We start from the raw sequence: 27,382 nt of genomic DNA, 5'->3' as shown, positions 1-27,382 counted from the left end.
AGGTACAAATGAGTAAAGAAATACCACAAATATTTCGACCAAAAGGGGAGATGTATCGGAAATCAGCAGTTATCTTTGACTAGAAAATGTCACTGATGGTGACGTTATACTAGTCTGTATCTTCCTTCCTTTATCACTTTACCTCATATTTCCTTAGATTTTCCCTTTTCTTTTCTACTTTGTTTATATTTTTCTTCTCCCTTTTTATGTAATTTTCCTTTCTTTAGAATCTGCCAGTAGCACTAATGACACTTAAGCCTGACAATTCTCAGAGGTACAAAGATTGTTGGTTGCTAACTCTGACAACATCATCTTTTCTTGCAAGAAAGGACTGGGGACCCTAGAGCTAAAGGGAGAGTAGAGAGGTACATCTTCAAAATCATTATATCTAATTCATTTCAAGCAATAAATCTAGCCTCTTACCTTTTACACATGTGACAATGCAACATATCTTTCTGCAAGTCTGGTTGGTAGCACTTTCCACAGAAAGGGCAGGCCATATTATCTTGATGTTGATAACAATTGTCACAAACTAAGCAATTGTGGTGCCACTGAGAGCTGGTTCGAGTGCCACATGCTGCACATATTCTGCAGTTCTAAAAAGATCATAAAGCAAATGTAATTGCAGATAAATTATAAATTTTGTATTTCTGAACAACAAGGTAGTTGTTCAGGATAAGACTTTACTTTTAGCACAATGAATTGAAAGAAATAAAAAATTACAATTACTTAAGCTGTGTTCTCTAAGCTAAATTGTTTGACTTTTCACTAGTAATGAAGACAAAATAAAAAGACCCCCACCTCCAAGTACACAACAAATCTTACTTTGTGAAGACATCAAATTCTATGATGAATCACCACGATAGAGTTGTCACTCTATAGATGGCAATATTTACATTTGTTTAAGACCATAAAGATATCAACGCTACATTTATCATCAGATGTTATGTGACAGTCATCAACATCAAAAGAATGGCATCCCAAAAAAGTCAAAATGTGTATGTTTTGTTCTTTGAAACATAGTTACAACTTTTTAAAGCAGTGTCAAAAGATAGCTTGGCCTTCTAAAGAAGTATAAGAAGTTTCTGACTTATTCACAACAAAAAGTTTTTGTTTTCCATAGTATGGCATTCATATTTCTCAGAGACTAATGAGAAAATTCTAAGAGGGTGGTTGAAACCACAATCTGAATAACTGTTTGATTATAACAGATATTCATATATACATACATGACTATGTGTCAAATATTCATCTTCACATCACCTTTCTCAGTATTTTAAGCAACAAATGAGATAGAGACTGGAGTGAGCTACTTCCAACAGAAAAAAAAAAATCAACAGAATTGTAAACCTTTATCTCCTCATCTATTCTAAAATCTGATCCCATAACCCTATTTTAGTTTGTCCTCTCTTCCATAGCTCAAAAAAGTTAAGGTTTTCCCCAGGAATAGATCTGGTCCTTTAAAAAAATAAACTGGGTCATGCCAGATGTGAAAAGAGTTCTGTGCTAAAAGATTCTTGCCTCATGGTCCCTTTATATATGTCTGATGCATTTCACAGAAAATTTAGATCCTCCTCTACTAGATTGTATACTTGTTAAGAACAAGAACTTAGCTTATCTTTTTATCCCACTCTCCTCCTAGTACTTTATAATTAGTGAATGAATTTGAGCAAAATCCTGCCCATTCAAGTTCACTCCAGAAATTGGACATATAACCTTGGCATTGCTAGTGACTGTTCCAGTGACTATGGGAAAGCCAATTAACATCTCTATTCTTTGATTTCTTCCTTGGAAAATAAAGAAATGTTCAATTTCATCTGTCAGTACTCATCCAGTTATAAAATTCTAATATCTTTTCCATAAAAGGTATAGAATTCAAAGGCCACAAACAGAGCAAATTATCATTGACACTTGAAAAAACTCTTCGTTGGGATTTTTTGCGCAAATTCAATGTCAGCTGAAAATGTCAAATGTTTTAGCATCACTTATATATATACTTTTAGTATCTACTTTCAGCATTTTGGTAATAAATACCAAAAACCACATTCGATCTTTAAAAGATACATGAATGTGCACAAAAAGATTTGCAAGAATTATTTTCCTTGATATGGTAGGTCAGAAATGCTGTCCAATACTAAGGAACTAGAGTTCAGAGTTCAGATTCCAGGTAAAGAAGGTTGGGAGAAAACACAAAAAAATGACAGTTCAAGGAAGGAGAAAACCATTAGAAATCAAGATGAGAAAATGGAACAAGTAAGTGTCCAGAAAAGCTCTAAAATCAAAGGAACTAAATATTTAAAGATGAAAAAGAGGGCCAAAAAGTAATGAGGTAAGATAATAAGGAGAAACGAGGATAAATTTTTCAGCAGCAAGGCATAATTTGTGGTGTTCTCTAAATATGGACTTTACATACTAAAAAATTCTTACTTTAATTTGTATGAGCAACTGAATTTAAGTTTTGATTAGGAAACAAACTATCCTGTTTCTTTATTTCAAATTTAATTAACAAATGAACTTTGTTTTCAAAATAGAAGAAACCAACAAAAACTTATTTCAACAAAAAACGTAACCTACTTTGCATTTCCAGCCATTTGTTGGTACTGAATCCATTACTGGTTGAAGACAAAAGGTATGATACCCTTTGTCGCACGTATCACATACCAGCATCTTGCTATCTTCTCCAGAGTGCCTATAAAAATAAGTTAGCACTTATTTGACATTAATGACACAAAACATTAGAAGTTTTTGGTAGAGTAATAAAATAATACTAAAGAACATATTTTCTGCTAAACTGTATTCCTATTTCTAAATTCCTATCATACAGGAATATGATTTACTTTTGTTCCCAGCTTCTATTTCTGCAGTCATGAAGAAAAATGAGGGAAAGTATAAGGCCTATTGTACACTTTCCCCCTAAGCAGCATCTTCTCCTACTGCATTTTTTTGGGGGGACAGGGCAATGGGGGTTAAGTGACTTGCCCATGGTCACTCAGCTAGTAAGTGTTAAGTGTCTGAGGCCGGATTTGAACTCAGGTACTCCTGACTCCAGGGCCGGTGCTCTACCCACTGTGCCACCTACCTGCCCCTCTCCTACTGCATTTAATACATCTATCCCCATATCCCTAATGACCTGATTTCAGAAATTCATCATTGCTACAACTGCTACCTAATAATTCTCCATAGATTTCAGTCCTACAAATAATCTTCCACACAGCTGCCAAAAAATTGTACAAAAACACATAAGAACTGTGAGTCTAAAGCTCAAAAAAAAAAAATCTTCAATGGCTCTCCATAGCCACAAAAATAATATACAAATGTGAGTGTCATTTCACCTCAGAGATAATCGTAATATGAGGTACTTCTCTGACCAAAATTTGAGATCTCATCAGCAACCACATGATCAATTTTCTCTAATTACATGACCCCCAACACTCAATACATTTATCTCTAATTCTGGTCCTCAACTTTCCAGCCAACTGGTATCAGTAGATGCCTATGGCACTTTCAAAATAAATATATTACCTTTTCTCTTAAACCAGCCCTTCCTTCCAACTTTGTGCTATTTCTGAAGGGCACCACTATTCTTCCAGTAACAGAAATTTGCAACCTTGAAAACATTAGCTCTTCACATACTCTACATTCTATCCATATCGAATTAATTGATTAGTCTATCACCCCATCTCTCACTTCCAACCCATTATCTTCCATAAAACTGTACTATTTGATGAGTTATTACAAGTCACTCAAACTTTTTTAATAGCCTGAAAATTGTTCTGTCTTATTCCTTCCAAAGAATCCTCCATGCAGCTGCCCAATACTGTTCCTAAATCACATATCTGACCACATGTGTCACCATGCTCAAAAAGTTGCAAGGGCTCCCCCTAATGTCTCTAAGATAAAATTAAATTCCTCTATTTGGAAAATAAAAACCTTAACATTGCTAATCCACAACTATTAAATATTACTTGTTGCCTCATCTCTGCTTATTTAAAACTCTAGCTTTCCTCAAAGTTCAGTGAAAGCACCACTTCCTTCAGAGAGCCTTTCTGAATGCTCCTGGTGTCTGCTCATCACCATCAAAATTATTTTTATGCTTAGTGTTTACACACACACACACACACACACACACACACACACACACACAGAGTCATAATACAACCTCTAAAGTTCATTGCCTTTGGGGCAAGCTACATAGTCTCTGAGTTTCAGTACATGCTTTGTTACAATGGTGGGCTCAAAGTACATTACTCTATGACACAGGACTCTCAAAACCAAATTAATTATTAACAAGTATATAGGAATTATCTTCTACATCCCATATATACAGAAGCCAAATAAAGTACATGTTAGTATGGTTGAATTCTTTTTCATAGATTAGATGGAATATGAATTCAGACATTTTTGATTCTAATAAGTTAGTTCATGTTTCCTTTCAGTATAAAACTGAGATTTGCATCAACTGTGATGGGCTGAAACAAAGTGCCAACTAGAGGTATTAACAAAGCAAAACTACATTAGAAACAAACTAAAAAGCTACACAACTCATTGACTATAGTTAAAAGTTGCTATCAGAAAACACAATAGGGGCAGCTAGGTGGTGCAGTGGATAGAGCACCGGTCCTGGATTCAGGAGGACCTCAGTTCAAATCCGGCCTCAGACACTTGACACTTACTAGCTGTGTGATCCTAGGCAAGTCACTTAACCCCAATTGCCTCACCAAAAAAAAAAAAGAAAGAAAGAAAGAAAGAAAGAAAAAGAAAACACAACAAAGAATTTTGGAATGAAGGCAGAAGTAATTGGTATTGGATACTTCTGTACTGAAGAAACCTGGAGAGGATATAGTTCTCTGAAATGGGATACCTAAAAGCCATGAATTTTCTGAGGCATAAGAGCCACAATCACTCCTTTCCCCTCTTTTGAGGGAGAAAGAAATTTGCCACTATCCTCCTTACAACTTTCTCATTATCTCACTATTCAAAACTTGGGACATAAGGCTATAGAGTGTAATCTTTACTATTCAATGAAGTGAGGAGCAAACGAAGACATAAGGGTTTTCTTCGAATGGTATATCTGTATGTAATCCAATTCAAAAAACGGTTTTTAGAACTCCCACTATGTCTAAGACATTGCACTAAACAGAAGATATAAAAACATTTCTGCTGCCAACATTCTCAACCTTAAAAATAGAATAAATATATATAATAATTATATAATGTGCAAGAAATAATAGAAAAATGTATATTTATGTTTATATATATATATATGTCTATGTATATTATATATGACTTCCAACCTCATTTCCAAGTAGAATGCTCTTTAAGGGCAAAAATTGTTACTTTTCCTTCTTGGCATCACTAGTACATACCAATAGACTTTGCCCAAAGGTACTTAATATGGTTCCTTCTATCGATGCTTAATAAGATTATAGATTTAGAGCTCTAAGGAAACTTTAGATGCCTTTCCCACTTTAATAGATGAGAAGTTTGAGAGACAGATAATTTAAGGTGACTTGCAAAGAGTCACGTAACATGAATGTGTCTTATGGAATATTTGTGCTTATAATTCCCTGACTCAATGATTAAGCCAGCCCCATTATGAAAGCTGACAAAAGCCAAAAAGTTCTCCCTGGGTTGGATATCTAAACATTTTTAGGAGACTTAATGTAATCCAATTAAAAAAAACTCAGTCTGCCCTTATTTGCTTTGAGTATAGGAATAAATTTAGGGGCCATAAATATTCCTTTTTATTCTCATCTCAGGTAGGGCTTTAAATTTCAGAAGAAGTTCAATGCCCCTATGTTTTAAATAATAAAAAATAGCCTGCACACCCACCAGCTAAAATGGTATCAAATAGAAAATCATTTCACTTCACATATAAACATCCTTAGGAAAGTCATAGGGCTAAGTAGGTGGAAGAAAAATAAAGGAGTAGAAATATTATTGGTAGGAAAACTGGCCTAAAAAAAGAATACTTCAACCAGATTACTCTTGGAACAGATTTAAGGGGCACAGAAATTTTGATATAGGAACCACAGCAGTCAAAAAGACGCTATAGTGTGATGTTCAGATCAACAAAATGGCATTGTTATTCCTTAATAACAGGGAATTCTTGGATCATATCTTGGTATCACTGGAGGAAACCAAGAAACTTTTTGATTATAACTTGGTACCACAAACATGCCTGTCTACTAGACCAGAAATAAACTGAAAGGAATATTATTCTATATCAGAGCTGTGAAACACATGGCTCACAGGCTCTATGTGATACATATAACTCTCTGGAGTATGGCTTGAGTTAGATTCAATTTTTTTTTTTTTTTGCAGGGCAATGGGGCTTAAGTGACTTGCCCAGGGTCACACAGCTAGTAAGTGTCAAGTGTCTGAGGCCGGATTTGAACTCAGGTACTCCTGACTCCAGGGCCGGTGCTCTATCCACTGCACCATCTAGCTGCCCCCCTGGATTCAGTTTTAATTACATTTTTAAACTATTTTTAAAAATATAATAAAACATAAACACTACATTTTAAAATGAGTCAACAAGAAGACAGCAAGGATCCTTAAGTATGGATTGATAGGTCTGTTTCTGAGTTTGACACAATTGGCCTATATATTTGTTATCATAAATTGTTAAACTGGCTTTGTGCTAAGAAATAATTTTCTGTGAATTTAGCACAAAATGAATCTATTTTCCCACATGATCACAAATGGATAGCATATGCATGTCAAGTTAAACCAGGATAGCGGTGGTACAAAGGGATAAAACCTTTAACAGCTAAAAATTGGTAATAGTCCACATGGTGAAAAACTAGGTTGATTTTCTAACATTTCATAAAAAGAGATTTGGTGGAGTAAACAGACAAAATATGGCATCTGTGGGACTAGGTTCAAATTCTGCTTCTACAACTATCTATATGATCATGATCACTTAATATTTCTGGGCTTCATTTTCTTCAAAACCTGTAAAACAACGTGATTAAATATGATTTGATGTTGTTTAGACATCAAAGGTTTCTCTAAACTCTAGATCTATCATCGAACTAAGCAAGATCTCAAGATTACACATGCTTATCCAACATCAGGATGTTAATACCTGTTTAATTACCAATGGGAGAAATAGAAAAGCAGGGTAAAGCAGTCAAGTGAAAATTATCTAATTCATATCAAATAGCAATGATTATTATTAAATAATAATAATGAAAAAAAATAAAAATAAATAATAATGATGAAAGCAATGTTTTAAACTGGCATTTTCAAGTAATGAAGCTAGACTGTAGGTGAACTTTCTATATTCTCTAATCACACTGACTAATGATCAACACAATTCAGTGCACCTAGAAAGAGGTGAGGGGGCAGCTAGGTAGCACAGGGGATAAAGCACCAGCCATGGATTCCCTGAAGATCTGAGTTCAAATCTAGCCTCAGACACTTGACACATAGTAGCTGTGTGACCTTGGGCAAGTCATTTAACCCTCATTGCCCCAGCCAAAAAAAAAAAAAAAAAGAGCGAGAGAGAGAGAGAGAGAGAGAGAGAGAGAGAGAGAGAGAGAGAGAGAGAGAGAGAGAGAGAGAGAGAGAGGCAGAGGTGAGTACTACAGACTGTGTGAGATCCCTGACAGCAACAACTGTCTTTTGCCTTTTCTTTGTATATCCTGCAATCATCACAGTGACTGACACAAAACAGGGCTTAATAAATGTTTCCTCACTAATTTTAACTAAGTTAAATATGGAAAGTGAATTTAGGACTTTGGCTTCTCCAGGAACACACTCTTGAAAAAGTAAATCCATTCAAGATTAGACATAAAAATTACCATGGGCCACTTAAAATCATTTCCATATCTAGAATGTTAATTTACCAAGTCAATGTCTAGGTTACCATCATTTTAGACAAAGAAGGAAATACTATCTTTTCTTTGCTTATCATGCTCCTCCTCAGAGTAATAAAGCTTTAAAAAAAGAACATAACCATTAAGGAAAACCCAACCAACTAGAATCTTTGATTTATCAGCATATAAATTTAAAACACAGCTTAAAACAGAAAGATCAAAAGAAGCAAATGAGAAAAAAAAATTAATAAAATTTGGGATCACTTGGCACACCTTCTCCAGTGTGTCACTGCTTTAATCTGAGAGCTATGAAGAAGAATTGACTTCTCTCTTCTTCTGCACATATATTAAAAGCTCTACATCAATATCTATCTTAAATCAGCAAGAGAGAATTACTCTTTTTTTTGTGGGGCAAGGAGGCTTAAGTGACTTACCCAGGGTCACACATCTACTAAGTGTCAAGTACAGGTCATATTCAGGTCCTCCTGAATCCAGGGCTGGTGCTCTATAAAATTGCACCACCTAGCTACCCCCAGAATTACTCTTACTCAACAGAATTTAACCTACTAATTGTTACTCATTTCACATAATTTCATATAGTATAGTTAACATGATGCTTTCTAATTAAGTTGCTAGCTGTTTCAGGTTAAATTCAACAAATCAGGTATCTACTATTCCCTAAAGCAGTGAAATGGTAAAATAATATTAGCTAAGTTACATAGGGTATTATGGTTTCCAAGGCACTTGAGCACTATCTCATTTGCTTTCAACATTCAGAATGTGTAGTAGTCTTGCTTCTGACATATATTGGCCCTATGATCTTCCATAAGTGATCAAGGCTACTCTACACAGCAACTGTTATTCCTCACTTGTTTTCACAAAAAAGCTGAGACTGTATTAACTGTAATATTGTAAGTGAGTCCAACTTCCAATGTAACTGAGCACCTACTCTAAAACGTGCAGTCTTAGAGAAATTTTATCAATGACAGAACTGAGACTCGGATATAAAAGGGATTTTTCCAGGGCTATATACTACCTACAGTAGTGTTCATGGTTAGGTCTTCTTAACTCTGAGTCAAGTAATCTACATACTATACCACACTGCACTACCTTTCTCCCTACCTGCACTATACCTCTGAGAAAAGAACACGTAACTAAACTTGAATTAAACCATTTTTCAAAGGGCCATTATGAGGAAAGCAAGTTGTAAATGTTACAAGACTGGGGGAAGGGGAGTTAAAGGGGGGAAATATGTCTCCCTATTACCTAATAATAATAATAATTAGGTTATCTTAGACAATTATTGAAAATGTCATACACTTGTCTGAATTCTTGTATAATTGCTAGCAACAGAAAAATAAATATTATATACCTGTCATCATGTTGTATATCCAAAATGTCATCAGTAAACTTGCAGTGAAATAAATATTTTAAATCAAAAAAATAAAATACATATTTTTTAGGATTTAGTGATACTATTTCACAATAATGAAATCCATCCTTACAAGTTTCAATATGGCTAAAACGACTCAAGTAGGAATATCTAGGGAAATTTTTAGTTTACTTGGTAATGTATCAGGTGAATGATTTTATTAAAATGCTTAAGCAACTGATTTTTTCAAGAATCACTGGGAAAGAGAATTTAATCATAGAAAATAGTAAAATATTTTCAGTAGTATTATACTATTTGGAAACAGATTTCTTAATAACGTAAAAAATTTTTTAAAATTATAGCATAAGAAAAAGCAAGCATAGTGGAAAGAGAAGTATCCCTGGAGTAAGGTGGCCCTCAATTCAAGCATGTCCTTTAACATATACTGACTTTTAGCAGGTAACTAAATATCTCAGTAACTGAACAACCCTTTAAGACATAGGTGCAGAACAAACCCTATTTTGTAAGAAATTCCCCTCTCACCCTCTTGAAAAAATGATAACACAATTGATTTGCTACCCTAATTCTGACATCAACTGTTAAGTTGTTTCTACTGAAATAATAATTAATGGTTATGACAAAATAAATCTTTACCAAAAATCATCACTAATACTACTGTTAACTAATATTGAAAATTATACCCAAGCTCTCACCCTGAAAAGGAATCCAAACAAGTAACATTCATTTTGTTTTCAGTATTATTACAATGTAATCTGAAGTGCTCTAGTCACTTTTCAAACCATGGAAACTGAAGATAAATGTTCCTTTTTTAGTGAGGCAATTGGGGTTAAGTGACTTGCCCAGGGTCACACAGCTAATAAGTGTTAAGTGTCTGAGGCCAGATCTGAACTCAGGTCCTCCTGGCTCCAGGGCCAGTGCTCTATCCACTGCGTCACCCAGTTGCCCCTATAAATGTTCCTTTTTAACAATATATCTAATAACACAGTGAGGTATTATTTTAGCAATCCTCACTTCAATAAAGCTTAATTGCTTATAATGAGGAAAATATCTCCCTGACATCCCATGGTTTCTTCACATATTGAAGAGGAAATTCTTACACCCAATCAATGGATGACTTAAAGTTTTCTACTTACTTGCAGTTCTGGCATACTTTGCAATCGGGACATTGCCAACCTGCTCTTTTTAATGCTGTGACTGTTATGTCCAGGCACATTCCATGGTAATGCTGGCCACAAGTAGTACAAAAGAATTGATCTCCAAGGTCTCCAGGACTGTCACACACTGAGCAGTTTGCTTCTTCTTTTGCTATAATTTAACAATAAGAAAATTGTTTCATGGCAATATAGCATTTCTCAATGAGATACAATATAACATTTATCAAATGAGATATGCACTCATGAATATTTGAAAGGCTCTTATTTCGTTTTGTTAATAAAGTTATTTCATTTTTGAAATTTTTGAAGTTTATTTTATCATCAAATCCCAAATTCTCCCCCATCCCACCCAATGAGAAGGGAAAAAAAATCTATTACACACACAAACAATCAAAATGTACTCCCACATTTGCCAGTGGGAAAAGGAGAGGAGAGGGGAAGGAGAACTATTTGTTTAGTTGACTCTTTAAGAGTTCCCTAAGTAAAATCATCATTATCATCTCAGCTTTTAAAAAGTAATACTTTTACCTAAAATTCATATTGAAGAACAAAATGTCAAGAATATCAAGGGAATTTATTGGGGAAGTAAAGCAAAGGAAGGTAGCCTAGCTGTACCAGATCTAAAACTGTAATATAAAGCTTCTATCATTGAAATTATTTTGGTACTAGTTATGAAAAAGAGGTGGATCAGTGGATTAGGCGAGTCACACAAAACAGTAGTAAATGACTATAGCAATCTCCTGTTTGATAAACCCAAAGTCTCTAGCCTTCAGGATAAGAACTCACTATTTGACAAAAACTGCTGGGAAAACTAGAAAATAGTACCGCAGAAACTAGACACAAACCAACATCTTACACTGTATACCAAAGTCAAGTCAAGATGGGTACATAATCTAGACATAAAGAGTGGTATCATAGGCAGATTAGAACAGGAAGGAATAGTTTACTTGTCAGATCTCTGGAGAAGGGAAGAATTTATGACCAAAGATGAGATAGTGAACATTATAAAATGCAAAATGGATCATTTTGATTGCATTAAGATTTTGCGCATACAAAACTGATGCAACCAAGCAGCAGAAAGGTGGGAAATAATTTTTATAGACAGTGTTTCTGATAAAGGTCTCTTTTCTCAAATATATAGAGAACTGAAACAAATTTATAAGAATACAAGTCATTCTCCAAATGGTCAAAGGATATGATCAGGCAATTTTCAGATGAAGAAATTAAAGTTAACTACAGCAATATTAAGAAATGTTCTCAGTCACTACTATTAGAAAAATGTAAATTAAAACTACTCTGAGGTACCACCTCACACCCATAAAATTGGCTAATATGACAAAAAAAGAAAATGATAAATGTTGGAGAAGATGTGGAAAAATTGGAACAATAACCCACTGTTGGTGGAGCTGTAAAGTGATCCAACCATTCTGGAGGGCAATTTGGAACCATACCCAAAAGCACTACTAGGTCTATATCCCAAAGAATTCATTAAAAAGGGAAAAGAACCCACATGTACAGAAATATTTTTAGCTGCTCTTTTTGCAGTGGCAAAATAGAAACTGAAGGGATGCCCATCAATTGGAGAATGGCTAAACAAGTTGTGGTATATGAATATAATGGAATACTATTATGGTGTAAGAAAGGATAAACTGATGGATTTCAGAAAAATCTGGAAAGATTTACATGAACTGACGCTGAGTGGAATGAACAGAACCAAGTACATAGTACTGACAACATCGTGTGATGATCAACTGTGATAGACTTAACTTTTCTCAGCAATACGATGACCCAAGACAATGCCAAAAGACTCACGGGGAAAATTCCCTCAACATTCAGAAAAAGAACTATGGAGTCCGACTACAATATGAAGCATATTATTTTCACTATTGATAGTTATTCTTTCTTGCATTTTCCTTTTTTCTGTTTAACATGATTGTAATGTATAATCTAAATCAGACTGCTTGCTGGCTTCGGGAAGGGAGAAGGAAGGAAGGAGGTGGGAGAAAAATTTGGAACTCAAAAAAATTTCTTTACATGTAATTGGGAAAAAAAAAATTTTTAATTCAAATTACAAAAAGTGATACTTTTGTCTCCTCTTTTCCTGTACTTATTTCTTGAATTACATTTTTTCATTGCTATAGCAAGCATTTCTAAAACAATATTAAACAATATAGGTGATATTGAACATCTTTACTTCATCTATAATCTTTTCAGAAAGGATTCTAGCTTGTCTCTATTAAAAATATTGTTGATTCTTGTTAAATACATAACATTAAAAAAAAAATTTTTTTTTAAAGTGAGGCAATTGGGGTTAAGTGACTTGCCCAGGGTCACACAGCTAGTAAGTGTTAAGTGTCTGAGGCCGGATTTGAACTCAGGTACTCCTGACTCCAGGGCCAGTGCTCTATCCACTGCGCCACCTAGCTGCCCCAATACATAACATTTTAAGGAAATCTGAATTTGGTTTGCTGTTTTTCCAACCATGAGTAAGTGCTATACTGTGTCAGATTTTCCTACAGCTATTAAATTTATATGGTTTTTATCATTTCTGTTATTAAAACGGTCAATTAAGCTTATACTTTTTCAAATGTAAAACAGACCCCACATTCCTGATATGAATCCAGCCTCATAGTACATGATCTTTGTGACAGATTGAAGTCAGTCATCTACTTACTAATATTTTATTTAAATGTTTTGCTTCAATATACATTAGAGTAACTGGTTTATAGTTTTCTGTTTCAAATCCACTCCAATAAAGGATAAAGACATGAGAGAAAAAGAAAAAAGAAAGAATGGCAAGTGAATGAGCGAGTGTGTGTGCATGTGTGCGTGTGTGCACTGGGTTCTTCCTTTTATCATATTTCAAAATTATTTTTATTCCAAATTTTTAAGAGGTAACATAAGATATACACAGTATCTAATAGATGAGAATAACTTTCCATATTTAAAATGCAAAAGTGAGAAAATGAAAGTTAAATGATATTTTACAAATAAGAGAATGTTAATACTATATAGCTCAAAATTAAAAAAAAAAGAATAAAGTCATAAACAAACCAAAGTAATGAAGACAATAATTTTGATCTTTACAAGAAGTAAATCACTGCAAAGCACAGAAATCTTTCCTTCTAAAGGAACTATCAAACAAAAACTAAACTGTTAAAAAACCTATTAGACTTCTTTGTATCTTGGCATACTACCTAAATTTTCTCTCACTACTTCCAATTTGCCATAAAAAAATATTACTCTTCCACTTAACTTCTTTAAGGATATATGTGATATGGGGGGCAGCTAGGTGGTATAGTGGATAAAGCACCAACCCTGGGTTCAGGAGTACGTGAGTTCAAACCTGACCTCAGACACTTGACACTTACTAGCTGTGTGACGCTGGGCAAGTCACTTAACCCTCATTTCCACCCCCCCACCCCTCAAAAAAGGATATATAACATTACTAATCTGAAAAAACATACAGAGTGTAAATTTATCTAGGGTCTTAAATGTTCTTGAAGTAATAAATCCACAACTTTCAATGCCACATTTGTTTATAGGAAAACAACAAATGCAGTTCCAAATTTTTCCTTCAATACAAAGTCATAACATCATCTTTCAAACTATCTGCAAAATTACAGTTTGGTAATTTGAAAGATTCTATTTAATTAAATTCTATTATTATTCTATTTAATTAAATATACATATATGTGATAATATGTAACATACTTACATCTTTCAGGAGCCTGTTCAATGTGTTCTGGACAAAGAAGGGAGAAATTACTGATATCCTGAAAAGTGCCTGCTCCAGCAGCACAAGGGTAATGGTACATCTGGGTACATTTTTCTTCACAGCATTTGATAGTGGCTCCAAGGTGCTTACAAAATGCACATCGCTGAAATTGGAGAAAAAGAGAAAGCTCCTTTTAAAAACTTTGACAAACACTCAAAAGTAGAAGTCTGGAAATAGACCTCTACCAGGAAAACAAATTCACAACTCAATCAAAATTACATGAGTAAATCTGTTAAAAAGGTTCAAGTGGAATAATCATTTAGAGCAGGGGCATTGGTTCACATTTGTGTTATTGATAGGACTCTGGGGGGCAGCTAGGTGGCACAGTGGATAAAGCATTAGCCCTGGATTCAGGAATACCTGAGTTCAAATCCAGCCTCAGACACTTGACACTTACTAGCTGTGTGACCCTAGGCAAATCACTTAACCCCAATTGCCTCACCAATTAAAAATAAAAAATAAAAAATAAAATATAAAATATAAAATCAAAGGACATATGTTTATAACTTACTTGACCATTAACATACTGACCATAAACATATTCAAGAAAAACTATTTAAAATGTCTATTGCAGGGGCAGCTAGGTGGCACAGTGGATAGAGCACCAGCCCTGGATTCAGGAGGACCTGAGTTCAAATCCGGCCTCAGACACTTGACACTTACTAGCTGTGTGACCCTGGGCAAGTCACTTAACCCCAATTGCCTTACACCACAAAAAATAAATAAATAAAATAAAATAAAATAAAATGTCTATTGCAAATGATATAGCAACCTTAATAAACATAACAATTGAAGGAATAAGGATCAACAGTAAGGATATGTGAAATTTCAAGATACTCCAAATATTTTTCTTTAGTTTTTTGTTTCCACAAAGACAGTGTAGTAAATTGGAAAAAACAGATCTAAATTCCAATGATATGAAATTAAAGTTTTTGAATTTTTGTTTTCTCATCTGTAAAATGGATATAAATAATAGTTGAATTGCCTACCTCACAGAGCTATAAGAAAATTGATCTGTGGATCTTAAGATATAACAAAAATATGTGTTTAGTCTCTTTTACTCAAAAGCTATTAACAAAAAGCAAAATAGACACTGTCTTTCTCACTTTGATTTCATTCCCCTCCAGAGGGAGGCTGTCAATGGGACATTTCTTACTCAAATTTCTTTCTTCCATGGGTTTAAACTTGTGTATTACAGATAGCTATATATTAAATAAATTTGAGTCCAAACCAAGCTTGGTAGAAATGTATTAAGATCAAGTGAACAAGTCACATAATGAAAAAGATAAACTAAACCTCTTCCTTCATTACTTTACAAACATCATTGGGTTAGATTGGCAATAATAACTACCCAAAGAAAATGAAATCTCTAACTGCTTTTGAGGACTGCAACATGCCCAATTCCTTAATTTATAACACCATATAAAAATCCTGAAAGGCTAAAACAATGACCTAATTACAAATAATTGAACCCTTCAAATAAATTTCCTATCAACTATGTAGCTAACAAAAAGTATCTGGCACTGAAGGAAGGGACACCTGTTACATATAATGTGCTGTTATTAACCTGATCCAAAACTTTAAACATCAAATATCAGCATTTCTTAAACTGAGAAGAAAATGTGATTTTTAAAAGTCTATGTGACTTTAAAAACATATGACCTAAACATGATTGTAAATTTGATTGATATTTGGAATGGAATGGGTTTTCAGTTATTGAATGGCTAACATTTTTAAATTTCTTTGACAAAAAATTAAATAATCCCAGTCCCCATTATTTTGTTTTTTAACTGCTCAAATACTTTCTAAACCATTGTGTGAACTTGTAAATACAATCATATGTTTAAAAAAATTCTCAGTGAGAATGCAGGTGAAGAGCTGCAAATGTGTATATTCTTTAACAAATTTTAATAATCTAAAAGTTTAGGGAGAAGGAAAAACTTTTTTTAAAATGTTCCTATAGGGGAGCTAGGTGGCACAATGGATAGAGCACCAGCCCTGAATTCAAGAGTACCTGAGTTTAAATCGGCCTCTGACACTTAACACTTACTAGCTGTGTGACCCTGGGCAAGTCACTTAACCCCAATTGCCTCACCAAAAAAAAAAACAAAAATAAAAACAAAAAAACAGTTCCTATAAGGATTAGAATATTTACATTAAATATTATTTCAAAAATAATTTTATAATTTTACAAGATACCAGATATAATGAAAAATGTTTTATGAAATAAAAGCTAGGAAAGTAAAAGCTATTTTAAAAACCATTTTTTAAAATAATCAGACATGCCTATGACAAAACCCATATGATGCACACCTATTTTTGTCCCTAAACTCAAAGCAACTACAGGACATATATAAGTTATGGACTTCTGTTAATGAATCAGAGAAATGAAAACTAAAACTCTAAGGTATCACATTTCACACGTTTCATAATGGTAAATACAACAAAAAAGGGAAATAATAAGTGTTGGAGAAAATGTAAGAATTTTCTTACAAACACTAATGAATAATTGGTGGAATTGTGAACTTATCCAACCATTCTAAAGAGCAATTTGGATATACCTAAAGGGCAACCAAACTGTACATATCCTTTGATCCAACAATACCACTACTAGGTCTGTATTCCAAAGAGATCATAACAAAGGGAAAAGGACTTACTTGCCCAGGGTCACACAGCTAAGTGTCAAGTGTCTGAGGCCGGATTTGAACCCAGGTATTCCTGAATCCAGGGCCGGAGCTTTATCCACTGCGCCACCTAGCTGCCCCTTTGTTTTACAGAATTGTACAGATAAAACCGACATCAAATAGATTCCATTTTAGGAAGAGAGGAGGGAGAAAAATTGGGTATTCAAAATCTTATAAAAACAAATGCTAAAAATTCTCTTGACATATAATTGGGGAAAAAAAATGCTATTAATTATTTTTAATGTAAGCTTCCTGAGGTCAGGGGTTATCTTATTTGCTTGTACTTGTATCCCTATTGCTTATCACAGTGGCTGGAACTTGGGAAATGCTTGATAAACATTTGTTGATTCATTTTTAAAAAAAAAAAAAGAGGAGGAGGAGGAGGAGGAGGGGGGAGGAGGAGGAGGGGGGAGGAGGAGGGGGAGGAGGAGGAGGGGGAGGAGGAGGAGGGGGAGGAGGAGGAGGGGGAGGAGGAGGGGGGAGGAGGGGGGAGGAGGGGGAGGAGGGGGAGGAGGAGTAAACATTCTTACTGGACTAATTTCCCCAAAAGAATTTTAATCCATAGGATCCCACTTATATTCTCTTTGAACATTTAGAAACCTGCTTGCCCAAAGTAAAGAGTACATGTGGGGGCAGCTAGATGGCGCAGTGGATAGAGCACCAGCCCTGGAGTCAGGAGTACCTGAGTTCAAATCCGGCCTCAGACACTTAACACTTACTAGCTGTGTGACCCTGGGCAAGTCACTTAACCCCAATTGCCTCACTAAAAAAAAGAGTACATGTCAAAATATGTGCCACTTTACTCTCTCCAAATTACAAATTTTAACATGGAATGGTAATTTCATCTCAATTTTCCCATTATTTCTACCCCAGCCATCATTTCCACCTAGTTACAAAGAATGAGATCCAGAAAAGGCATGGTATTAGTTTTTTGATTTATCATTAAAGCAATTCATTATTAGCAACTCTATTTGGGGCAAAAGCACTGTAGCCAATTTCAAAATAACTTAAGCCTTCCTAGACTCCTACATCATATATCTGTGCCTCTGTTTCCCTAATTCCTCATATATTTTCTCTTTCTATATAAGTAGTTGGCAGTATATTCCAATCACGATTTAAACTGTTTCTGCTCATGTTAGCCCAAATCCTCTCTACCATAATTCTTTTTTCTGGATCCTAAATTTTTGTGAGTATATATATTAGTGCTACATACATACATGCCACTATACTCTACCCTCTTCTTTCTGAATAAAGAATACATCTTCAGAAGTCATTACTTCAGTTCTGGGTGTGGAGGGCAATTTAACTTCACTTTAGGAATTGTTGGTTTGCCCTGCTTGTTTTCAAAATAACTATATTGCGTTCCTTTCAAAAATAAAAAAAATCTAAGTAAGGCCAGGTATTTCAAAACTCCCTCCCTTTTTTCCTACTATAGATTTCTACTGTTTTGGGGGCACAGCACTGGACTTAACAATTATTTAAATCATCCACTCAATGACCTATGAAAGCATTCTTTTCTCCCATAATGAAAATGTTTCTGAAAAAAGTAAAAATAGATAAAGGTAGCTGTTACATTGCTTCCAAATTCAAGAATATACTTATTCTATATCTATATTATTCCTCATAAAGAAGAGTACTGATTGATAAAGGATAGAATTCAAACTAAGTTTAAAAACATCATCAATCAATAAACGTAATAAATTAAGCACCTATGATGTGCCAGGTATTAACTGCTCTCAAGAATTTCATAATCTATCAAGGGAGAGATGTATATGCATCTATACATGGAACAGTTAGATGGTGCAGTTGATAAAGCACTGGCCCTGGATTCAGGAGGACCTGAGTTTAAATCTGGCCTCAGACACTTGACACTTACTAGCTGTGTGACACTGGGCAAGTCACTTAACCCTCATTGTATTCCCCTCCCCCCCAAACCATCTATACAATATATACAGATGCATATAATTGCATAGAAAAAAACAAAAGAGTCTAATATAAGGTATTTAATGATAGAGAAATAAAAAAAATACTTCACATAGAAGGTAATGAGGTATATTATGAAGTAAAGATGAAAAGGAAATATGCTGCTTCTCACATTTTCTCTTAAACGTGAGAAAAAGAAAACAAGTTTGGCTACACAATGAAGTACAGGAATAAGCTCTGCCATAACAAATTAGCAGCAACTTTACAGAAATTTAGTCAATAGTAATGAAAATAGACTAACCTTCCTCCACAAAAACCATCTTTGATAGTCTCCCAATCTTCTACTTGGCTTCTCACTAAGCTGCAAGATAACCTTGTATCCATGGGACACTTTACTAAGGGCTGTGCTGCTAGCTAATAATCTTCCCATTTAGCATCATCACAAAATTTTCTGTTCAAAGCTAGTGCTCAGTACTCTTGTTTGACTATACATTGCTATAATGGATCTTATTTTTTTCTTGGGAAAGGGATAATGGTAGGCAGAAAGGTGGGTGCTGAAAATAAGAAAAATTGAATTTTTAAAAAATAAAGCATATGCTAAGGCCAAATCAACAAAATCATTCCAAAATATTCATATTAGGCATCTACTATGTGGCAAGCAGAGGTAGTACCCACAAGAAGTTCATTTTCTCTCAGAGAATATGATCATATACACACACAAAAATAAGAGAAAATAGAAGGTAATTTGTGGATTAGAGACTAAGGAAAGACCTCATCATGTAAAGGAAGGCAACAGACCTGAGCCTTGAAAGAAAAGAGGGATTTTAAAAGGCAGGGTTCATTCTAAGCACAGAGTATAGTGAACATAAAAGAACAGACATAGAAGATTAACTGTCTTGTGTGAGGAAAAATAAAGATCACTTTAGCAATTGTGAAAGGGAATTTATAGACAGACAGGGAATACCATCACAGCTAGAATTATAAAAGTCCTTAACTGCCCAACAGATAATTTTTAAGTTCTACACGTAATACAGAGTCATTAGAATTTAGCAAAGGAATGACTAAGTCAAATCTCTCCTTTAAAGAAATTATGATGGTAGTTATGTGGAGAATGGAATAGAGAATGGAGAGTTCTTGAGCTAGAAAGACGAATTTAAAGGATTCCTCAAGAATTCAAGTGAAGACACATTCTTAGGTAGAAAGAGATTGATCCAAGAGAATGGACAACACCTGGAAAAAGATTTGATTCCTGAGGAAAGGGTAGTAAATGGAGGGGGAATAGGGTTGAGGGAGAATGGGAAGCCAATGAAATCTGAGATGGCAAACCAGGAAAAACAGTGGTGCGTTCACAGAAGCAGGAAAGTTCAGAAGAAAGATAATGACTTTTGCCTTCAATATGTTGAATTTAAGATGCCTACCAGACAACCAGTTTGAAATGTCCAACAGGCAATTGGTAGTAAGGGGCAGGAGCTCAAAAGCTACTATGGTAGGATATATAGAATTAAGAGATGGCCATGCTTCAAGAAACATCACAAGGGAGCATAGATAGGTCTCTGGCTTCTACTAGGTAAGGGCTTAGAACGAAGACTTCTACTTAATACTATATGTCTCAGTCAGCAGTATCCTTATGTTGGGAAGATGCCCACTACCTAGAATTTAGGTTGAGTATGGCCAAGGATATTTTTTCAATATGCTTCTACCATACGTTCTCCATTTTCTCCCTCTACCTTGATTCCCATTCCTAAATGACCTTTATCTCACACTAATATCCTTGTTCCTTTTTTAAAACAGAGGCCGACTCGTTTGAAAATACTCTTGATACTCTTGTTTGTTCCAGATTAGACCAACCACTTGAAAGTATCATAATCCCTTCAATCAAGGGTAATACAAACCAATGTTTTCATAGGTTTGCAATTAGACTGATTACATTGATTTTCAGATTCTATTTTGTTCAACACTTAAGAAATGCCAAGACTGGAAATCCAAAGTATTTTTTCTATTTTGTTTTAAGAAAAAGTTAACATGCAAAATAACCATAACTAAAGATCAAGGAAAACATACCAGTGCATTCTAAAGCCTACAAATGCTCAACAGAACATTTGAAACTTTTGCTTTTATTCATTTTAGCCGTGGACACAAAATGAGTGTTCTTAATATACTCTTGATATATCTATCCTCTTTTTTTTCCATTTGCAAAACATAGGCAGTTAGTTAGTAGTAAACACCTTCAATGCAAAGAAGCTGTTGTCTTTATAGATTTGGAACAACTATTTAATTTATTTTTGTATTAATTCATAAAATACTGGAAAAATCACAGAAAATGCTTTTACAAAATTGCAGACTGTAAAATTATCTTGGCATGATATCAGAAGGAAAACTGTCAACTTGCCTAAAGAAACACAGTAATCCTTTTTTTTTTTTTTAAAGTACTATGGGGGAGTGGGGGGGGGGGGTGCGAGGCAGTTAGGTGGTAAAGTGGATGGAGTACCGGCCCTGGATTCAGGAGGACCTGAGTTCAAATCCGGCCTCAGATACTTGACACACTTACTAGCTGTGTGACCCTGGGCAAGTCACTCAATCCCAATTGCCTCACCAAAAAAAAAAAAAAAAAGCAAGCAAGCAAAGTACTAACCAGTGCCAAATTTCATCTTCTGTAGTTTAACTGCCCATTGCATCATTTTCATTGGAAAAAAGAACCATATGTATCATGTGTATGGTGATATTTCACATAAAAGGAACTTAATTTATATTTGCTTTCCACTTTGATTTATTATAAACCTTAAAATAATGTATTAAATGGAATAAGATGAATAAAGTATTCACTAAGCGCAAATTAGTATTTGATAAACTTTTTAAAAGATGATCATACAAGTTTTATTATACATAATTATGAAAAAAAGACTGCATGCAGAATAGACAATTTATCAACATAATGAGAAGAATACATTGCATGGTCAAAATTAGATATAACTACAATGAAAATACTTTGATAAGTAACTGCTTTGTCAACTTACTTCTGTGCTCCCTGAGACAACAGCTTTGTCCACGTTCATTAATGCCTGTTCTTCAGTCTGGCATACTCCCAGAGACCATTCTGCACAACGGTGATGAGCCCAAAAGTGACCTGAAATGTTATAAATGAATAAAATTCTATAATTTGAAAAGTATTTCTCTTCAAAATTTAACAAGTAAAAAAAAAAAACTTCATACCCCACTGATATCAGATCAAATATGTGTTCCACCTGAGTAAATTTGATGGCTAAAGGCTATCACACTTTAAACACAAAAACTTATTTGATTTCTCTTTCACACATTGCTATGAAAGCAAATTAGTGCATTATGATACAATATGGCAATGCACTCTACAAGTAAGGTATATAGTATTTTTTGAATTGCTACATTTTATCATCAGCTATTGTAATTTCTCTTCTGTTACTGTCACCTCTTACTCACTAGTGTTGCTCCCTAGTATCACCTCACCCCACCTAAGTGTCATTTTATTCTTCTAATCTGCTATTGATTGGAAATCCAAATAGCAAAGTTTGTTACAACTCTATCTAAAGTAAGAGTCAAAAGGATACAGAGGTAATGAGAATCAAACTTAAGGTACATGTTGTATTGTAAGAAATTTGTTACATTTACTTTAGCTTCATAGAGAACTTAATTTGCTTGTGAAAATTTTAGTTGGCTTTTAGCTGATAGCCAAGGTTATAAAACGGGCTCTAGATAATTAATGTGTTACTGTGCGAAAATTCACACATAGTTTTTTAAATGAAATAAACTGCAATATTAACTTACGCTAATCTCACATTTGTTCAAAATTAAATTTGTTTCACAAGCCACTAAATGATAAGCATGTTTTCTAGCTGTTTATTTGCTAACTTTTATAGAACCTCATAAATGAAAAAGATCCATCAGTAACTTTTAAATTTCCTCCAAGTTACTGGCTTTATCAGCTCCTGAATTCCGACTTAAAAATGCTAAAACTCATTGCTACACCTGGAGCATAAGAATAATTTAAGAACTAAAAAGAACAAGACCATAACTTGAAATTCAGTTAAGCAACTTTCAACTTAATTTAATTGGAAAACATTAATGGGTTAAGTTTTCCAAGTATTAAACTAACAAGGGGGAATGAAAAACACAATTTGTGCCCATAAGCCATATTGAAAAAATGTACCAAGTTACATAAAAGTATTAGTTGGTTTAACTTAGAATACCAAAACTAGATTGCTGCTGACAGGGAAAATGTGGCATGTACTAAAATAATCAAAATCAATGTCAAATAAACTATAAATAAACTATATGAATACTGAATTTGAATATTATATGAATTATTTTGTACATAGCCATATATGTTTCTTGATATTCACTTGGAAATTATCCACTAATGTAAAACAGTACTTATACTTTCTATAATCCCATAAGATTATTTCTGCACTGAAACTTAAAATGTATAATAGGGCAAATCAAAATGCTCCCACCTGTAGACTCGAATAAGGCTTGGAAGTCGATGTCATCTGGAAGGCCAACCAGACTGAGTTCGTCCCACAATTTACCAGTCTGATCATCTGAAGCAGTTTGGGTGCTTACACTTACATATGATGCTATACTTTGTCGAGGAGATCGTTCTCTGTGAAAGAAAAGGGAAATATATGGTGATGATAAAAGCTAACATCACTGTCCTAATATCTTCACAAATAACATCTCATTTGATCCTCAAACACAACTTTATGAGGAAGGTATTATGACTTTCCATTTACAGCTAGGAAAAATGAGGGACTAAAAAGTAAAATGACTTGTTCACAGACACACAGCTATTAAGAGTCTGATGCAGTAACTGAATTTTGAAGCAAAGGAAAGAGTAACGTAAGATGATGATGATTGGAGGAAGATGAGGACTGACTGATGATGCAGATGAGGATCAACTGATGATGAGTACAATTGATTGAGGATGATGAGGATTGATGAGGACTGATGAAGATGACAAGCCATATAGTACTTAATTGCTGAGCTATTGTGAAGAAAATTCAGGTATAAGGTACTATATAAATGTTATCTGTTACTGTTGTTGCAATAATCAACCTCATGGGTTTATTGTGTAACAACTGGAATGACACCACCTGCTGGAGACTTACTGTAGGAAAGCTCCACCATGAGGAGAAGGCCTCTGAGGGCAATGCCATGCAGCTTTTCTTTGGCTTAAGGGAGTGACATTTGCTTGTGGGAGGAAGAGGGGAAGAGGCTGGCTTGCTCGCTCTCTTTCCTCAAGACTCGGGTGGAGAACGGAGCTAGAAATGCACTCTCCCTTTAATAGATAGATGAATCTAGGCCTTTCTCTCTACCAAATTCTTATTCTCCTTAATAAATGCTTATTGTTAAAGCTTATAATTTATTGGCGACCATTCGTTAGATATTTTAGACAGACTAGCTAGAATTTTAGCCCTCTACAATTCTAAGGAAATTTCTCTTTAAAGTACTATATAAATATAGTTTACTATTAAAAAAAAAAAAAGATGAGCAGGAAGCTGTCAGAACGACCTGGAAGGAACTGCATGAGCTGATGCAGAGTGAAATGTACTGTATACAAAATAACAGCAATATTTTGAGATTGATCTGCTATGAATGACTTGGTTATTTTCAGCAATGCAATGATTCAAGACAACTCTGAAGGTCTTATGAAAAAATGCAATCCATCTATAGAGAGAGAACTGATGGTATCTAAATACAAATTGAAGCATTTTTTTTGTTAGTTTCTTTATCTGACATTTTGCTTTTGTCTGTTTTCTTTATGGCCAATGTGGAAATGTTTACATGACTGCTCATGTATAGGTTATATTGAATTGCTTGAGTTCTTAGGGGCTTGGGGGTGAGGAGGAAGGGAAGAAGGGAATTTGAAACAAAGTTTTTTTTAAAAAAGTTGATTTCAAAATTTGTATTTTACATGTAATTTGGGAAAATAAAATTCTAAATATAAAAATTAAAAAAAAAATTTTTTTTTTAAATCCAGGACCAGTTCCACTGTGCTAACTAGCTGCCCATATGCATTTTTAAAATGCAATTATTACTGATCTGGAAGGGGGGGGGGGAAGTCTAAAAGGGGTGGAGAATAGGATATTAGAGTCAACTACAGCTTTCTTAAAAGCTGAAGAAATTATAATGGTAATAAGTCGATTTCAGGAATTGAACAAAGTATAGAATAAATGTTAGTGTTCCCCCAAACCATAAAACTTTACATACTTCATACAAATATTTTAAAAATATAATCAAAATTACATAACTTAATAACTCAGAAATTTTATTATACTGGAAACATAGCATCCCATTTTACATAACAACAAATACTTTACCCTAAATATGGGTTAAGAGATTTACTATCAAAGCAAGGTATTAAGACCACATTAACACCAAATCAAATACCTTTTCTTAAAAACCAAGTCATAAAATGTTTTGCATGACTACAGACATATAACCTATAAATCAAAGTGCTTACCTTCCCAACTCAGGGAGATGGGGGGAGTGAAGAAGGAAGAGAATTTAGAACTCAAAAATTTTTTAAATGATACTAAAACTTGTTTTTTATGTAATTGGGGGAAAATAAAATACTAAAAAGAAAAAAAATTAACAAACCATACAGATTCAAATATGCAAGCTAGAAACATTTAAAAAATCCAACTTATAAAATTTTCTTTTTCTACCTTATTATATCTTACTAAATTTTTAAAGCTTTTGCTAATTATCTATGACAAGTAATTTTTTCAAGCAGCATTTTCTTGTTTATCAATCATCACACTGCTATATTAGTAACAAAAAGCTAAGATACTTCAATGTTAATACTGGATCTGGGATAAATGTCAATTGCTCATGGGTAGGCCAAGTCAAAATGATAAAAATGACAATTCTACTAAATTAATTTACTTATTCAATGCTATACCAAACCACCAAAAATTATTTTATTGAACTAGAATAACAAAATGCATCTAGAAAAACAAAAGTTTTATCAAAAGAATATCAAGGGAATTCAAAACAAAAGGGGTAGCTAGGTGGCGCAGTGGATAAAACACTGGCCTTGGATTCAGGAAGACCTGAGTTCAAATCGAGCCTCAGACACCTGGCACTCACTTGCTGTATGACCCTGGGCAAGTCACTTTAACCCTCATTGCCCCACAAAAAGACAAGAAACAAACACACAACAAAAAAATAAACAAAAAAAGATTATCAAGGGAATTAATGAAAAAAATGTGAGGTAAGATGGCATAACCAGACCCTCTCCTAAACTATATTGCAAAGTGGTGATCATCAAAACTTATCTGGTGTCAGCTAAGAAACTGGGGTAGATCAGTTGAATAGAGTAGGTTCCTTCAAGACACAGTGGTAAATGACTATGGTAATCTTGTGTTTAATATACTCAAAGGCCCCAGCTTTGGAGATAATAAATTACTTTTTAGCAAAAATTGCTGGAAAAACTAGAAAACAGCATGGCAAAAACTAGGCATGAATCAATATCTTACACCATATATCAGGATAAGAACAATATGGGTACATGATTTAAACATAGAAGAACAAGGAACTATGCCCAAAGGACAAAATATGCATATCCTTTCATCCAGAAATACCACTAGTAGGTCTGTATCCCCGCCCCCCCCCCAAAAAAAGAGGAGGGGAGAAAGGACCTCATTTTTATGAAAATATTTACATCAACTCTTTTTGTAGTGACAAGGAAAATTAATGGGATGCCCACCAATTGGCATCAAGCGAGTTGTGGTATATGATTGTAATGGAATACTACTTGCTATAAGAAATGATGAGGAAATGGATGTGAGACAATCTGGGAATACTTATGCAAACTGATGCAAAGTGAAGTGATCAATATAGTAACCATAATACTGTATGATGATCAACTGTAAATAAATTGGCTATAGTAGTCTATACACTGATTCAAGACAATTACAAAGAACTCATGATGAAATACTTTCTGAAAAAGAACTGCTGGAGTCTGAATAGGCAGACTGAAAAATACTATTTTTTTCACCTTTTTTCCCATTGTTTTCCCCCTTTTGGTCTGTTTCTTCTTTTTACAACATGACTAATATGGTAATATATTTTACTTGATAGCACATATATAACCTGCATCAAATTGCTTAATGTCTTAGGTAGTGAGGAGGTGAGGGAGAGAGAAATATAAGTGGGTTTTAACATATAATTACAAAAAATTAAATATTTTAAAAATACAAGATTTGACAAAAAAATCATTATGGTACTTTAAAAAAAGTAAACCAGTATTCAATAAGCCAAACATTTATGTCTATAAGGGCCCACAAAAATAATATACTAATTCTTGACAACTGAACCTTTGTATTGCAGTTTTTATTTTCTCACTATTTCTTACTCCTCATTCATTTCTCATCACAAAGAAACCTTAATCTTAAAAAGAGGGGAAGGGGAAGAGAGGAATTAAGTGAGACATACAATTAATGAAAAGTGATAGGCTATGAAATGTTCCACACTCCTTTTCTCATCTCTTCTGCAGGGAAAAACTTGCAAATTCTCTTATTTTCAAAGTGATGCTTTTTTATATAGACTCACTATAAAAATGTCAGGAAATGCTTCAAGGATGAGGAATAAAT

General features: G+C 34.2%; 1 protein-coding gene across 9 annotated transcripts in view; it reads right to left on the bottom strand.

The window, feature by feature from the left end:
• Positions 1 to 27,382, bottom strand: part of KMT2C (lysine methyltransferase 2C) — a 272,195-nt gene that overhangs the window by 159,314 nt on the left and 85,499 nt on the right. For all 9 annotated transcript variants that reach the window (XM_043966872.1, XM_043966877.1, XM_043966874.1 and 6 more), the window contains exons 5-10: positions 23,240 to 23,388; positions 21,770 to 21,879; positions 14,089 to 14,251; positions 10,350 to 10,521; positions 2,575 to 2,689; positions 424 to 596 (exon numbers count right to left, since the gene is read on the bottom strand). In XM_043966872.1, coding sequence (XP_043822807.1) covers positions 424 to 596; positions 2,575 to 2,689; positions 10,350 to 10,521; positions 14,089 to 14,251; positions 21,770 to 21,879; positions 23,240 to 23,388 — 882 coding nt within the window. The remainder of the gene's footprint in view (positions 1 to 423; positions 597 to 2,574; positions 2,690 to 10,349; positions 10,522 to 14,088; positions 14,252 to 21,769; positions 21,880 to 23,239; positions 23,389 to 27,382) is intronic.

Source organism: Dromiciops gliroides, chromosome 5 (assembly GCF_019393635.1).
Source record: "Dromiciops gliroides isolate mDroGli1 chromosome 5, mDroGli1.pri, whole genome shotgun sequence".
Taxonomy (NCBI): Eukaryota; Metazoa; Chordata; class Mammalia; order Microbiotheria; family Microbiotheriidae; genus Dromiciops; species Dromiciops gliroides.
The sequence above is the reverse complement of the archived record's forward strand: the minus strand, read 5'-3'. Positions and strand labels throughout refer to the sequence as shown.